Source organism: Palaemon carinicauda, chromosome 21 (genome assembly GCF_036898095.1).
Source record: "Palaemon carinicauda isolate YSFRI2023 chromosome 21, ASM3689809v2, whole genome shotgun sequence".
In the NCBI taxonomy this organism is placed as follows: domain Eukaryota; kingdom Metazoa; phylum Arthropoda; class Malacostraca; order Decapoda; family Palaemonidae; genus Palaemon; species Palaemon carinicauda.
Window position 1 is genome coordinate 46,608,499 of NC_090745.1, and position 17,500 is coordinate 46,625,998.

General features: G+C 34.7%; 1 protein-coding gene across 2 annotated transcripts in view; it reads right to left on the reverse strand.

Annotated features, from left to right (window-relative positions):
* The window catches only part of LOC137614670 (neural-cadherin-like), a 65,246-nt gene that overhangs the window by 42,932 nt on the left and 4,814 nt on the right, over window positions 1-17,500 (reverse strand). For both annotated transcript variants that reach the window (XM_068344359.1, XM_068344357.1), the window contains exons 2-3: window positions 15,688-15,803; window positions 11,595-11,759 (exon numbers count right to left, since the gene is read on the reverse strand). In XM_068344359.1, the coding sequence (XP_068200460.1) occupies window positions 11,595-11,759; window positions 15,688-15,803 (281 nt within the window). The remainder of the gene's footprint in view (window positions 1-11,594; window positions 11,760-15,687; window positions 15,804-17,500) is intronic.

Below are 17,500 nucleotides of genomic sequence, written 5' to 3' on the forward strand. Positions count from 1 at the left end.
TCTCTTAACGACCTCGGGATCAGAGCCCCAGGCGAAATCTCACAAAGACAAGAGCTTGGCTCCGGCCGGGAATCGAACCCTGGTCGGCAAGCTTATATAGACAGTGACTAACCCATTCGGCCACGAAGGAAGATAAAAGTCAATGACAATTCTACTGTGCTTATACCTGTCGAATTCAGGTATTTTGTACTTAGAATTGAAATCAACCCATCTTCACCATCGTAGCTAATTGGTAGTTTGTTACTTGGCATTCAATTAATGATAAATTTTGCACATTTTTACGTGTTTTTCATATTCAGATAAGCCATATATATTTTTGATATATTAATGTCTGGATTCTCTTAACGACCTCGGGATCAGAGCCCCAGGCGAAATCTCACAAAGACAAGAGCTTGGCTCCGGCCGGGAATCGAACCCTGGTCGGCAAGCTTATATAGACAGTGACTAACCCATTCGGCCACGAAGGAAGATAAAAGTCAATGACAATTCTACTGTGCTTATACCTGTCGAATTCAGGTATTTTGTACTTAGAATTGAAATCAACCCATCTTCACCATCGTAGCTAATTGGTAGTTTGTTACTTGGCATTCAATTAATGATAAATTTTGCACATTTTTACGTGTTTTTCATATTCAGATAAGCCATATATATTTTTGATATATTAATGTCTGGATTCTCTTAACGACCTCGGGATCAGAGCCCCAGGCGAAATCTCTGTCTATATAAGCTTGCCGACCAGGGTTCGATTCCCGGCCGGAGCCAAGCTCTTGTCTTTGTGAGATTTCGCCTGGGGCTCTGATCCCGAGGTCGTTAAGAAAATCCAGACATTAATATATCAAAAATATATATGGCTTATCTGAATATGAAAAACACGTAAAAATGTGCAAAATTTATCATTAATTGAATGCCAAGTAACAAACTACCAATTAGCTACGATGGTGAAGATGGGTTGATTTCAATTCTAAGTACAAAATACCTGAATTCGACAGGTATAAGCACAGTAGAATTGTCATTGACTTTTATCTTCCTTCGTGGCCGAATGGGTTAGTCACTATCTATATAAGCTTGCCGACCAGGGTTCGATTCCCGGCCGGAGCCAAGCTCTTGTCTTTGTGAGATTTCGCCTGGGGCTCTGATCCCGAGGTCGTTAAGAGAATCCAGACATTAATATATCAAAAATATATATGGCTTATCTGAATATGAAAAACACGTAAAAATGTGCAAAATTTATCATTAATTGAATGCCAAGTAACAAACTACCAATTAGCTACGATGGTGAAGATGGGTTGATTTCAATTCTAAGTACAAAATACCTGAATTCGACAGGTATAAGCACAGTAGAATTGTCATTGACTTTTATCTTCCTTCGTGGCCGAATGGGTTAGTCACTGTCTATATAAGCTTGCCGACCAGGGTTCGATTCCCGGCCGGAGCCAAGCTCTTGTCTTTGTGAGATTTCGCCTGGGGCTCTGATCCCGAGGTCGTTAAGAGAATCCAGACATTAATATATCAAAAATATATATGGTTTATCTGAATATATATATATATATATATATATATATATATATATATATATATATATATATATATATATATTTATATATATATATATATATATATATATATATATATATATATATATATATATATATATATATTTATATGCAGTATGTATACACACACACACACACACACACACATATATATATATATATATATATATATATATATATATATATATATATATATATATATATATATATATATATATATATATATATATATATATATATCTTGTAAAGAAATGTAAGTGATTTTTCTATTGAAGCATGCTTGATGCATGCAGCGCGTAGTTCCATACATAGAAACGGCTTCCAGATAAAAAAGAAGAAAGGTCCTCTCTGCCTTGTCTTGGTCTGAAATGAAGTGTGCTCTACAGCCCTTAGGTGTCTTTGATGCGAGCTTAAACTGCTTAAGGGCTTCACTGGAGTCTCTCATTTAACTGTCCGTTACATTTGCCTTTATAAATGTTAAGGGAAATTCACACATATATCTGTACAACTATCTATTTATTTCTGTATGTACATGTATGTGTATAGTAGACACATATGTATGTGTACTTATGTATATATATATATATATATATATATATATATATATATATATATATATATATATATATATATATATGTATATTCATATATATATATATATATATATATATATATATATATATATATATATATATATATATATATATGTATATAGATATAGACCAAATTGTATCTAGATGTATGTATGAATGTATACCTGCTAATATTTTTTTATATATTTTCTACATGTACATGCAGTATACACACAAGTATATATATATATATATATATATATATATATATATATATATATATATATATATATATATATATATATATATATATATATATACATCGTATATATTTCTATACATATATGTATGTATGTATGATTATATATTGTGATATCCCCATATGTTGTACATATGTTAACATATCTGATTTGTCTAAAGTTTATTTTTCCATTTTCTTTGTAAATACATCACCTTATTTCAGCGCCATCTTCATTCCATTCTTCTCATTATCTTTTGTTTACACTCGCCTTCCTGCTGTAAATCATCCCTGTTTTCTTACCTTACATGTTATAAGGTAACCCCAAATTTATTGTTTTGTTAGAATACATTGTTCTCACCACGAGATTCATCTACCTTTCTCACCCATTCACTTTGCATTGCTTATTATTGTTGTTTTGAAGTGCTTTTTCATTGTTTTGTTTAACGTGAGATTAAAGTTTTGTTTATAACATAGTTTATTGTTCCTGTCCTCCATTTATCCTGCTATTGGTGCTTCTGTTGTCTGCAACCAGCTTTAAAAAGATACATTTGATCATAATCAACAATCTTATACACTCGTAATAAGAAACAAGTGAATTTGGAAGTCTACCCATATGACTTCTATTTTGTTGTGTGAAGAGAACTACCGCCCATTATAAAGGGGTAATTGTTTGCACAGTGGTTCGTCACATAATAGTTGGGGGCCTGTCCGGGATATGATGTGTGATATGATTCATCAAATTTATATCAAGTGATTGAATCGTGAAAGAACAGTTCCAGTGATTATGAACAGTATCGAGTGTTGTGTTGTGGCGTACCAAGGATAAAGGACGACAGTAATAATTCCAAGGTAAGGTAGATGTCTCGTCTCCCTCTCATTAGACATTTATGTATAATATATGTCTGGGTAGTCATTTGGTTGTAAGAGGAACAAGTCACGCTGAATATAGTTAAGACTTAGGTATGCTGATTGTCCAGCTTCTAAACCACCCTTATTAATTGAAGATGCCCCCAGTAGGTAGCTTTTAAAGTTTCGCCTACTCAAATCTCGTATCCCAGAGATTTCTCATAAAAAAAAAAATCTGAAGCCCTAAGATTTTGCCATTTCTTAAAATCACCATTCAAAAGTGATATTTAGGAAATAAGTCAAATTTCATTAGATGTGATTTATTAAATTAAGTTTCATTATAAGTGAAATTTCCTCCATCTCAATTTCAAGATAAAGTGAATTATTTTGTTATATAAATTTCTTAAGTGAAATTAGCCAATTTCCAATTTCGGAGATTTTCGTAATTCTAATCGTTATCTCTAGTCAGGAAATTAACTTGTATATTGTTTGGTGTTAAAAGTACTATTTTGGTGTACAAATAACATTTACGTGTCGGTAAATGAATATTTAGATACTTGTGTTAAATTACTCCTGTTATATCTATAAAGCGCATACTACGTATTTTGTCCAGTTTGTGCATTATTCTGATAATCAATTACTTTAAACTAAGTGTTGACTATTAACTAGATTCTTTATCATAACGAGAATAATATAGTATTTATATAAATTAAAATGTAACATTAAAAAAATTATCGTATTAAGCTGGTATAAATTAAAAGGAAATGTAAACTAGAACGTGCTAATTAGGTATGTTTAAAGTAAAAAAATACCTTTGTGTTTTTAAAGACTTGTTTACCGATTCGGTAAAATTGTTGTAAAAGTTTGTGATGTTAAGCGTGTCGTTTGAGTAATTATGAAGTAGTTAGCCGCGTGCTCAAGATCTCGAGTATAAAGAAATAATTGTTCAGTCGTTAACTGTGAATAAAAGTTTTAATATTATTATCGTAAGTTTCGCGAGACTTAATTTTGTATTTAAGCTATTTTTGTGTAAGGTTATCTAATCATATAATTTTGTAATTTTGTGATCTCTCGATCTTGTAATTTTGTGATCGCTATTTTGTATTTCTGTGATCGAAAGATTGTTATTTTGCGATCGTATGATCTTATACTTATTCTTGTAAAGTTTGGATATTTATTTTAGTTTGTACTTATCTTGCGCCACGGGCGACATTCAAAATGCCTTTCAATTTGCAACAATTTATTGTATCACCACGGGATCATGTGGAATCTCTCACAGTTGCCACAAAAACTGACCTAAAGAATCTAGCTCGCCATTATGATGTACAGGTTCCCGCAACTGCCGTAAAATGTGTAATTCTCAGTCATATTTTGAACTTCCTTGTAGACGAAGATATTGTTCCAGAAGAAGAATTGACTGACGTTCGAGCTCTAACCGTTACCAATCCAAATGGTGACTTGAATAAACTAAGTCTGCAGCTGGAGTTGGAAAAGATGAAGATGCGAGCCGCAACTGCCGCCGCTGAGGTAGAAGAGAGGAAAGCCGCTGCTGCTGAAAGAGCCGCAACTGCCGCAACTCTGGTAGAACGAGAGAAAGCTGCCACAGAACGAGAAAGAGCCGCTGCTGCTGAACGAGCCGCAACTGCCGCCGCTGAGTTAGAGGAGAGGAAAGCCGCTGCTGCTGAGCGCACGGCTGCTGCCGCTGCTTCCCTAGAACGTATAAAGGTGGAAACTGCTGCGGAAGCTGCTGCAACTGCTTTGGAGCAACAAGAAAAAGAAAGTGAACAGAAAAACAACGCTCTCCGTGTTAGGCTGCAGATTGAGAGAGAAGCGGCCACAGTAACAGAACGGGATCTGGCATTTATAAGACTGAAAGAAAAGGAAGAAGGTAAGCTAATTCCCGAACCCTTTGATGTGGGCAAGGTGCAGAAATTGCTGCCCACATTTGAAGAACGGGAACCTGATAACTACTTTTCTGTGTTTGAAGACACAGCCAAGAATCTCAATTGGCCTCAGGACAAATGGTATTTGATCATCCGGAACTCATTTAAAGGTAAAGCATTATCTGTATGTGCCACCATGTTAGAGGAACATGATTATTTCATAATTAAACAGGCAAACCTTGATGCTTATTCTATTACTGCGGAAGGTTATAGGCAAATATTTCGTAATAGTCAGAAGCAAGTTCAGCAGACCTTTTTAGAATTTATGAATGGAAAGATTAAACAGTTTCAGAAGTGGGTAGACAAAGTAGATGTCAAAACTTTCGAGCAGTTGAAAGATTTAATAGTAATGGAGGAGTTCTTAAGGAAAATACCAGGTAGCATTAATGTGTATCTAAGAGAGCAGAATGAATCTGACCCTAAGAAAGCCGCTTTAAAGGCAGATGACTATGCTCTTATTCATAAAGTAGGTAAAACCCCATATAGAGAAACTAGACCTAAGGAAACTTGTACATACTGCAAACAAGAAGGACATCATATTTCAGAATGTCCTGATCCACATTGTGCAGCTTCATACTTAAAGAGAAAACCTAATCCCCCTCAATTCTCTCCTAAGCAAATGAATCTGCCCAAACAGGAACCAAAACCTAAGGTGGAGAAGAAAAAGACCTTCCATTGTGCATCACACGAGTCCCAAGCGTTCGCACCCTTCACTTGCTCAGGCAAAATAAATGGTAAACCTGTAACCATACTCAGAGACACTGGATCCTCTCAAACGATCGTCTCTCCTAAAGTAATACGACCTAAAGGTGAAACTCACAGGTATGTTGCAGTTAATGACCTAACCAGTAAGTCTATGTTGCCTCTCATTAATGTAAACCTTCATTGTCCTTATTTCTCTGGAACTACTGAAGTAGCTGTAAATCCAGAACTGTTACCATGCAAAAATGTAGATGTAATCCTGGGTAATGACATAGCTAACTCTGTTGTCTTAACAAACTTAATAGCAGTATCTCCAGATGTTGTACAGGAGGATGTTGTACAGGAGGAATGCTTAGCAGTGACACGAAGCAGTAAAAAGGACATCCCTACTGAATCATCATCAAACCCGTTGCCAGTCTCTGAACCTATGGATTTCAACGAGTTGATGAGTACATATAAGATCCAGCCTGATTCATTTAGCTATCAACAAAGGAAAGATGTCACTCTACAGCAGTGTTTCAACCAAGTGAAACCAAAGGATACCAACAAGTGTTCTTATTTTTATATTAATAATAATGTACTAATGAGAAAATTCAGGTCCAGCAAGAACAGTCATCTGGAAACCTGGAAGGATCTATTCCAGGTAGTTGTTCCTAAGGATATAAGACCTCTGATCCTAGAATTGTCTCACTCTGCTGACTCTCATCTTGGTATCACTAAAACATATGAACGCATCAGTCAAGACTTTTATTGGCCAAACATGAAGAATGACATTAAAGAGTACGTAAAAACATGTACAACATGTCAAAAAGTAAGTAGTCCTAATGTAAAAGTACCAGTTGCACCCTTAAAACCTATACTTGTGCCTAAAGAACCTTTCAGTAAGATCATAGTAGATTGTGTAGGCCCTTTGCCTAAGACAAAAAGGGGACATGAATACTTGCTTACGGCCTTATGCCCAACTACCCGTTATCCATTTGCAGTACCTTTAAGAAACATTTCAGCCAAGAACATCCTAAAGTCACTAGTGTCCATATTTACTGTTGTAGGATTTCCAACTGAACTACAATGTGATCAAGGAACCAATTTCATGAGTCATGCATTTAAAACAGCTATGAAAGATTACCATATAACCCAAGTCTCATCCTCAGCTTACCATCCACAGACCAATGGAGCATTAGAACGCACTCACCAGACCATTAAAAATCTTCTCCGGAAATACATCCATAGCTCAGGTAACGAGTGGGATTGCGATTTGGAACTGATCATGTACATCATACGAGGAGTTCGAAATCAGTCTACTGGTATGTCACCTTTTGAACTACTCTTCGGTCGACGGCCACGAACTATCCTCAGTTCAGTCAAAGAACGCATCCTGAAGTTGGGAGATAATGAGGTACCTCTTTCCCAATATATTTCAGAACTCAACAAGAAACTTTCAGATCTTCACTCCATTGCCAAAACTAACTTGATAACAGCTCAAGAGAAGATGAAGATTAACTATGATAAAAAGGCTAAAACCAGAAGTTTCAAAGTAGGAGATGCAGTGCTGCTATACCATCCGATTGCAGGCTCTCCCCTACGAGAGAAATACCAGGGACCTTATACCATCACTCAACGTATCTCGCCAACCAACTATATAATCGCCACTCCAGATAAGCGTAAGTCTACTCAATTAGTCCACATAAACCTCTTAAAGGCCTATTTGTCTCCCTCAACAGCTGAAAATAAAACTGTAATGATTACTAGTGCCATACCATACATAGATTGTCCTATGGATCAATTTACAGATGATCCAATAACTGCATCTTGGCAGGATTCTCAAAACTCAAAGATCTTGGAAAACTTATCAGACTATCTAAAACCCTTATCTGCATCAAAATGTAAATCTTTAGTAGCTTTATTCCATGAATTTCCTAGTATAACTTCAGATAAACCAGGCAGATGCACCATGCTAGATCATGACATCAAACTACAACCAGGTGCTGCACCCATTAAACAAGCTTTCTATCGAACATCACAGAAGAAATTGGGTATCATGAAAGAAGAAGTGAACTACTTAGTAAGAGAAGGATTGGCAGAACCCAGTGCGTCACCATGGGCTTCCCCATGTCTCCTAGTAGGAAAGAAAAATGGTAAATTTCGTCTTTGTACCGATTACAGGAAGATTAATAATTTAACAATTAAAGATTCGTATCCTCTACCAAGAATACAAGATATCATTGACCAAGTAAGTAATTCGACCTACTTAACCCAAATAGATTTGTTGAAGGGTTATTACCAAATTAAATTAACAGAAACGGCAAAGGAAATCTCTTCATTTATCACTCCATTTGGCTTATTTAGTTATAACGTAATGCCATTCGGATTAGCCAACGCACCTGCCACCTTCCAAAGAGTAATGTCTTTAATTTTACAGGACTTGGAAAAAGTATTTGTATATTTAGATGACATCATTATTGCCTCTGACACATGGATAAACCATATTCAAAAGATAAAAGAAGTTTTCTCAAGGTTGAAACAACATGGATTAACGATCAACTTAGCAAAAAGTAATTTTTGCAAAGGTCAGGTATCTTACCTTGGTCATAGAGTTGGCAGTGGTAAAGTATTACCCCATGATGCAAATATTAGCGCCATAACTTCTTATCCTGTTCCAACTACCAAACAGGAATTAAAAAGATTTCTAGGTATGGTAGGATATTACTCTAAGTTCAGTCCAAATTTCTCACCGTTCACAGGACCACTATTTGCTTTAACTTCTTCAAAAGTAAATTTTTCTTGGAGCCAGCAACATGATCAAATATTTAACCAGCTAAAAACTTACTTGTCATCTCCTCCTATATTAATGGCACCTAACCTCACCAAACCATTCTATCTCCAAACAGACGCTAGTGATCTTGGATATGGGGGCATTTTATTACAGCATCCTGCTCCAATAACAGCCATAACAGGAAACCTGCCCCCACTAGCTGATCTGTTACCAGTCTCTTATTCCAGTGGACGATTTATGGGTTCCCAACTAAATTGGCCCACTGTGGAGAAAGAACTATTCGCCATCGTAGCTACCATCCAGAGATACGAGATCTATGTTGATGGACAAGACACAATCTACGTCTACAGCGACCACTCTCCTCTGTCGCATCTCCATAGGTCCACTACTCTCAACCCTAAACTTTTAAGATGGTCATACATACTATCTGCACATAATATCCAAGTAATCGCCATATCAGGACGAGAAAACATTGTGGCAGACTCATTATCAAGGATAACCTCGGTTGATCCTCGGGAAATGGAAAAAAACAAAAACAAGGGGGGACTGTGATATCCCCATATGTTGTACATATGTTAACATATCTGATTTGTCTAAAGTTTATTTTTCCATTTTCTTTGTAAATACATCACCTTATTTCAGCGCCATCTTCATTCCATTCTTCTCATTATCTTTTGTTTACACTCGCCTTCCTGCTGTAAATCATCCCTGTTTTCTTACCTTACATGTTATAAGGTAACCCCAAATTTATTGTTTTGTTAGAATACATTGTTCTCACCACGAGATTCATCTACCTTTCTCACCCATTCACTTTGCATTGCTTATTATTGTTGTTTTGAAGTGCTTTTTCATTGTTTTGTTTAACGTAAGATTAAAGTTTTGTTTATAACATAGTTTATTGTTCCTGTCCTCCATTTATCCTGCTATTGGTGCTTCTGTTGTCTGCAACCAGCTTTAAGAAGATACATTTGATCATAATCAACAATCTTATACACTCGTAATAAGAAACAAGTGAATTTGGAAGTCTACCCATATGACTTCTATTTTGTTGTGTGAAGAGAACTACCGCCCATTATAAAGGGGTAATTGTTTGCACAGTGGTTCGTCACAATATATATATATATATATATATATATATATATATATATATATATATATATATAAGCAGTATATATATATATATATATATATATATATATATATATATATATATATATATATATATATATGTATATATATACATATATATATATACATATATATACTGTATATATAAACACATATATATATATATATATATATATATATATATATATATATATATATATATATATATATATACATATATATATATATATATATATATATATATATATATATATATTAAATGCAATTTCCCCCTTTCTGTTAAGAATATGATTAGTTTTATTCAAAGTTGAGTCACAAATCAAATGCACTTTTCCTTCGTGCAACATCTTATTAGAAATGATCTATGAAAATAGAATAATTTACATAATGACTATAATGAATGAATTACTGAAAATAACAGAAAAAAAAATTACAATAATCTTTGTTTTAATTCAGTATATTTCATTATTGTTTTGTAATATCTCTTTAGTATGTGTTCAATGTAATTTTTCAAGACGAACATTCGAAGCACACCAACATTTTCCATTTTTATAGATTATCAAAGCTAAGGAAATGTGCAATATTTGCATCCGGTGTTTCCCATAGCCTTTGATGACCCTTGACATGTCACCTTTACATGTCCCTTTCATTACAATCTAATAATAGACATATGAAATGTTCCGTTATAATCTCATTAAATCGAGGGAGGTACATCTTCCTATACTGCGTTTGATAAAGATATTGATAGAAAGTTTGAGCAAAATTATATACAGATATTATATCTTTAAAGGTGACAAATGTAAGTTGAGTAAATCTCGTTTCTTTAACTGATATCTCGTATTGTCATGTGCTAGGGTTTTCGTTAATGTGCAAGCAGTGTGAGGGATGTGCAATGCTCTATTTACCCTTCCTCTGGTCTCTGGCACCTTTGGATTTCTGGGGAAATCAAAAGGAGATTCCCTCTATTCACAGTTCCATATCCTTTGATGTCCAAAATAGACGGCTCAGGACAGAATTGCTTTTGAATTGACTTGGTCTAGAATATTGCAATATCAATATCAGCCGCAGGGATAAATTGTCTAATGTGTTTAATGTTTTATTTTACAAATTTAAGTGAACATTTCTTTCATTTGAATGATGCCTTTCCTGTATCTACTCTTTTGAAGATCTCCAGTACCATATTAATTTTAAAGAATCAAATATCTCTCTCTCTCTCTCTCTCTCTCTCTCTCTCTCTCTCTCTCTCTCTCTCTCTCTCTCTCATACAATCAACGATGTAATCATCACATTACCACTGTCATTAAGTCTCCTGTATCTATACTAAAGACGATTATACAATAATATTTCTTTATTATCTTTTAGTTAAACGTTCGAGTGTTCGTCTACTATCGGAGGCACAGTTTGTTACAGATTCTAGTACACTATCTGTTGCGTGGTTATTCTTTGCTTGAGACCAAAGCCGCCTGTAGGGTTAATGCTCCTTATGTATGAGCTCACATTCAGAAAAGAAATTGAACAGTTAGGAATATAGTCATGATTTCATTTATCATTAGAGTTGGGTCTGCGGTCATAAACAAACGGATACCTGATTAAATTAAGATTGTACTCTTTTTTTTTTTTTTTTTTTCTTCTTCTTCTTCTTTTGATTACCTGGAGCATTTTTCAGAAGGGGCTTTTTGACAAAATGTCATAACCCCAAACACTATTTTTCCTCCATGCGTATAAAAATAATGAAGACATGAGAGTAAAACCAGTCTATATGTACCTGGCAACCTATAATTGTCAATCTTAGTTACGTGATCTTTCAATTTAGGTTTAGTTATTCTGGTAACTTACCGTGACGAGTCTTCGAGGCAAATCCCGGTCGTCCTCTTCCGTAATTTCCGCCTCGTAGAGACGTCTGTCAAATATAGGAGGATTGTCGTTGACGTCCCTTACATTCACCTGCACAGTGGCGCCGCCCTCGTGACGCCCGTCAGAAACCAGTATGAGGAGCTTGTACTGTGAAAAAATAGGGTTTGAATTTTTTTATTTTTTATTTATTCATTTTCTTTTTTTAAATAAGGGTACAATAATATCACTGGAGTGAAAGTTAGGCATTTATTAGCAGTGGAAATAATGTTTGATTCGTTTTGAACTTTAATCCTGCATGTAAATTGATTAACTTTTAAAAATTTGTTCAAGAGATTTAAAGAAAAATTGCAAATCCTAAGTTTGTTGGTAGCAAGATGATATCAAGAGATTGCGGTGGCCTATTGGAAACGCCATGTCTAACAATCTGCCGGACTGGGGTTCGATTTCTGCTCAAGCTCGGCAGTTTCTTCTAGTGTTTGCGACCTCACCATTCTTTTGAGATAGGGATGGGGAGTTTGGGGTTGCATATAAGTCTACCTGCTGAGAGTCATCAGCAGCCATTGCCTAGGCCCCCTTGATCCTAACTTGGCTGGAGAGGGGCTTAGGCGCTGATTATATGTACAGTATATATGGGCAGTCTCTAGGGCTCTGTCACTGTAGCCGACTTGAGCGTATTTCTAAAACTTTTATTATGGAATAGTAAATGGGGTTTATACCAAATTATATGCACACCAACGTTATACATTCTCTTTTTAATATTATAGGCCTCAATTGAAATGTTTCAATAAAGAGTTTGAGGCCTGGTAGATTTGGGACAATATAGAGTTTGTTGATCTCGATCAAATTTCGCCAAAGAATAGGATGTGATGAACGGAAGACCAATTTCAAAAAGTGAACTCTGAGGATAGTATTTCCGAACGAAGTGGGCTGCAAATACTTGGAAATACAGAACACAAAAATGATATCGAGAGAACTTTGAATACCCTTATCTTATATGGTTAAAATTTATTGTCATAATTCTTTATACCCCAGAAAGGTTTCTGTTTTTAGCAATATCAGTCCTATCTCCATACCATCAATAATAATATTGATGTTTTTTATATTCCAAAGCTATATATTTTGGCCGTAAGTTTTGTTGTGTGGTGTGTGTCCTTTTAAACATTAAGTGTAGCCCTTTGATAATATTTCAAACACTTTAAAGATACCCTTGTCATAAAACTGTCTATCTGAATGAAAATGGGAGTTCTATTTTCAGTGAAACGTGAAATGACGTGCCTGCTAACCTTGGAGGAAGATGGTGCACTCTGGGAAAACTTAGACTATTGATTACCCAGTCTCGTACCTGTGCTCTCTTTCTCTCTCCTTATCTACTTAAGATAGCAGATGCTCTGATGCTTCTGAGGATTAGGGCACACAAATGTAAGTGTTGTTAAAAGAAACATAAACAGTAAAGTTCTTTGGAGGAGTAGGCCTAGACCTTAAAAGAAGGCATGGAATAATATGCGAAACTCAGGTTTAAGAGAAATGGCTTCACGAGTATCAAATGCACGACACTACCGACTCTTCGTTATTCCATCCAAAAGCTTTTATTTTCCATATAAAATCAAAATTGAGATTTAATTTTCCTTCAAATATTTGTGTTGTTTTTATGGCTTAATATATCTACAGAGTAGAGAGCATTAGTGCCATATGCTTCAGGTCATTCGTTATCCATTGTTGGAATATGACTTTCCTGTACAGAAAGTCAACATCCACACGGATTTTTCATTTCTTAAAACTAGCGCTGCTCAAATATACCAACTAGTGTACCTCCCCACAATAGCAGAATCGATTAATACCAACAGTGAAAGATATCCTGTTTAAGCAACTTATATAAACTTGATCAAGGAAACTGTTTTATTTATTTTTGTTGCGAACCCGATAAGACACCACCTGCACAATGAGTCTTTCTTCGATTTATCTGCATTTTTTTATGTTAGCTTAATGAGTCTTTCACGATTGTTCAATACACAGGGTGGGTATTATTTTTCATTCATGTACATTTAAATCAATTCGTTGCAGTTCTCTTAATTAAATCACCTTTAATAACTACATCTTTTTTCCCACCGTTATCCCTACGTTAAAAGGTCGGTTGCATGATGCACCCTCTTCAATACCCTCTATCAAAGGCATCCTCTTCCACCAAACCTATTCTCTCCATCTCCTTTTTTGCCTTAACTAGCCATCTAATTCTCTGCGCCTCCTTGATCTCTTCTCCTCTCCCCTAACAGGCTCCTCCCAAGCAACCCAAATACTTTACATGAATTAAAAATGGTTAAAGATAATCGTAGCATTATCTGCACAAATCAAATTTCATTCACTCTATTCCTTATTTACAAAAGTCACCATTTTGAAGGATTTCATTTCAAAGAAAAAGATTAGAAAATATACTAAATGAAATTTCTCATATGAAAATAGCATTTCAATTATCTTTAGCATTTTTGTTTCAGTTAGGCCTATATTTCAAGTCTGGGAGTTGTCATTTTAAATGCGAAGATGAACTTCATGGCGGTCTACCACAAATGATGCTACTATGAATAATATTATTTGTAATAATACTAATGATAATGGGTAATTAACTGTTATTATAAACGGTGGTAATTTTATCGAATCTTGTCATCAAAACAATGATCAAAAGGGAATCTATTAATGTTCATGCGGAAGTCCATCTTTATGTAAAGTACTGACATATCTACTGCATATTTCTAGATATTTGGTCATCCGCACTGTCTATTACATGTTTTGGTGTGGGGTAAACAACCATACGCATGTGCAGATTAAATATACTAAATAAACTTGAGGTATGTAAAGATATGTATGTCCAAAGTAAGATATATATACATATATATATATATATATATATATATATATATATATATATATATATATATATATATATATATATATATATAGATATATATACATATATATATATATATATATATATATATATATATATGTATATGTATATATATATATGTATATATATATATATATATATATATATATATATATATATATATATATATATATATATATATATATGTATATATACATATATATGTATATATATATATATATATATATATATATATATATATATATATATATATATATATATATATATAAATATTTATCTATCTATATATCTATTATATATATATATATATATATATATATATATATATATATATATATATATATATATATATATATATATATATGTGTGTGTGTGTGTGTGTGTGTGTGTGTGTGTGTGTGTGTATATATACATATGAATAGATAGATAGATAGAAAGATAGATAGTGAATAATAGATAAAAAGATGGATAATATATATAAATATATATATATATATATACATATATATATATGTGTGTATATATATATATATATATATATATATATATATATATATATATATATATATATATATATATATATATATATATATATATATATATATATGTGTGTGTGTGTGTGTGTGTGTATATACATATAAATAGATAGATAGATAGAAAGATAGATAGCGAATAATAGATAAAAAGATGGATAGATAGAGAGATAGATGGATAGATAAACACATAATTTGAATTCTAGAAAATATCAAAAGTATATTTCATTGATCAGAAGATTAGTCTTACTTCTTGTTACAGATAACAGATATGCTTTAACAGCCGAATTGACTTGAAAAAAAAAAAAAAACTGGAAGTGGTGCATTTCAACATTGTTCCACTCAGTGATCCTTTGCTTTATTAAATAGAAATATGCAAATGAACCCTGACTCATGAAGGGAAATTGACATTAAATTCATAATGATGATGTTTCTTTCAGAGTCACCTCGAATTTAAGGCTCATTCCGACATTATTGGTGGATATTTTCATTTCTTCGCAGCAGGGAAATAAATCTCTCTCTGTGACGAGAAAAATATAATGACACTCAGTAATATCTATCTATCTATATACCTATCTATCTGTTTGCCTTCTGTCATTGGTCGAGGAATAAGATAAGATTTATCAAAGTTTAAAATACAAACCCTATTTTTACTCTCGTAGTCGAGCGGTTGTGCCAGGTAGACTTCGCCCGTTAGGTTCCCAACGGCGAAGGTTCCGTCTTCGTTGCCTTCCACGATCTCATAATTCAGGCGAGACACTGCAAGGAGGAAAAAGAAACATCATACATACATACATATACCAAGGCACTTCCCGCAAAATCTGGGGGGTAGCCGACATCAAACAAATGAAACAAAAAGAGGACCTCTCCTTTCTATGTTCCTCCCAGCCTGACAATGGACTCAACCGAGTTTGGCTGGTACTGCTAGGGTGCCATAGCCCACCCTCCCCGTTATCCACCACAGATGAAGCTTTATAACGCTGAATGCCCTACTGCTGCTATCTCCGCGGTCATCCAAGGCACATGAAGGAAACAGCAGGGCCTACCGGAACTGCGACACAATCGCTCGCCATTCATTCCTATTTCTAGCACGCTCTCTTGCCTCTCTCACATCTATCCTCCTATCACCCAGAGCTCTCTTCACTCCATCCTTCCATCCAAACCTTGGCCTTCCTCTTGTACCTCTCCCATCAACTCTTGCATTCATCACCTTCTTTAACAGACAGCCATTTTCCATTCTCTCAACATAGCCAAACCACCTCAACACATTCATATCAACTCTAGCTACTAACTCATTTCTTACAACCGTTCTCACCCTCACTACTTCGTTCCTATCCCTACCTACTCGAGATACACCACCCATACTCCTTACACACTTCATCTCAAACATTAAATTTCTGTCTCTCCGTCACTTTCATTCCCCACAACTCCGATCCATACATCACAGTTGGTACAATCACTTTCTCATACAGAACTCTCTTTATATTCATGCCCAACCCTCTATTTTTTACTACTCCCTTAACTACTCCCAACACTTTGCATGCTTCATTCACTCTCTGACATACATCTGCTTCCACTCCACCATTTGCTGCAACAACAGACCCCAAGTACTTAAACTGATCCACCTTCTCAAGTAACTCTCCATTCAACATGACATTCAACCTTGTACCACCTTCCCTTCTCGTACATCTCATAACATTACTCTTGCCCACATTAACTCTCAACTTCCCTCTCTCACACACCCTTCCAAATTCTGTCACTAATCGGCTAAGCTTCTCTTCCGCGTCTGCAACCAGTACAGTATCATCCGCAAACAACAACTGATTTACCTCACATTTATGGTCATTCTCGTCTACCAGTTCCAATCCTCGTCCAAGCACTCGAGCATTCACCTCTCTCACCACTCCATCAACATATAAGGTAAACAACCATGGCGACATCACACATCCCTGTCTCAGCCCCACTCTCACCGGAAACCAATCGCTAACTTCATTTCTTATCCTAACACATGCTTTACTACCTTTGTAGAAACTCTTCACTGCTTGCAACAACCTTCCACCAATTCCATATAACCTCATCACATTCCACATTGCTTCCCTATCAACTCTATCACACGCTTTCTCCAGATCCATAAACGCAACATTCACCTCATTATCTTTTGCTAAATATTTCTTGCATATCTGCCTAACATAAAGATTAATATTTCATGTAAAAAGAAATTGAATGTGAGTTCATGCAATGTACTGGTCACTTTTATTGGATGAGATATTCCCAACCTGATGTAGGATACTTGTACACCCAGTGGTACATATTTACTCTAAAGGGATACATTGCGTCAGAAAGAATAGCCAATACTGTGCAATACATGATGTGATCTCCATTAAAATTAAATATCAAAATGATACCGCAATATCAGTTCAATTGTTTCTCTTTTTTATCCTCAATTTTAATCGTAC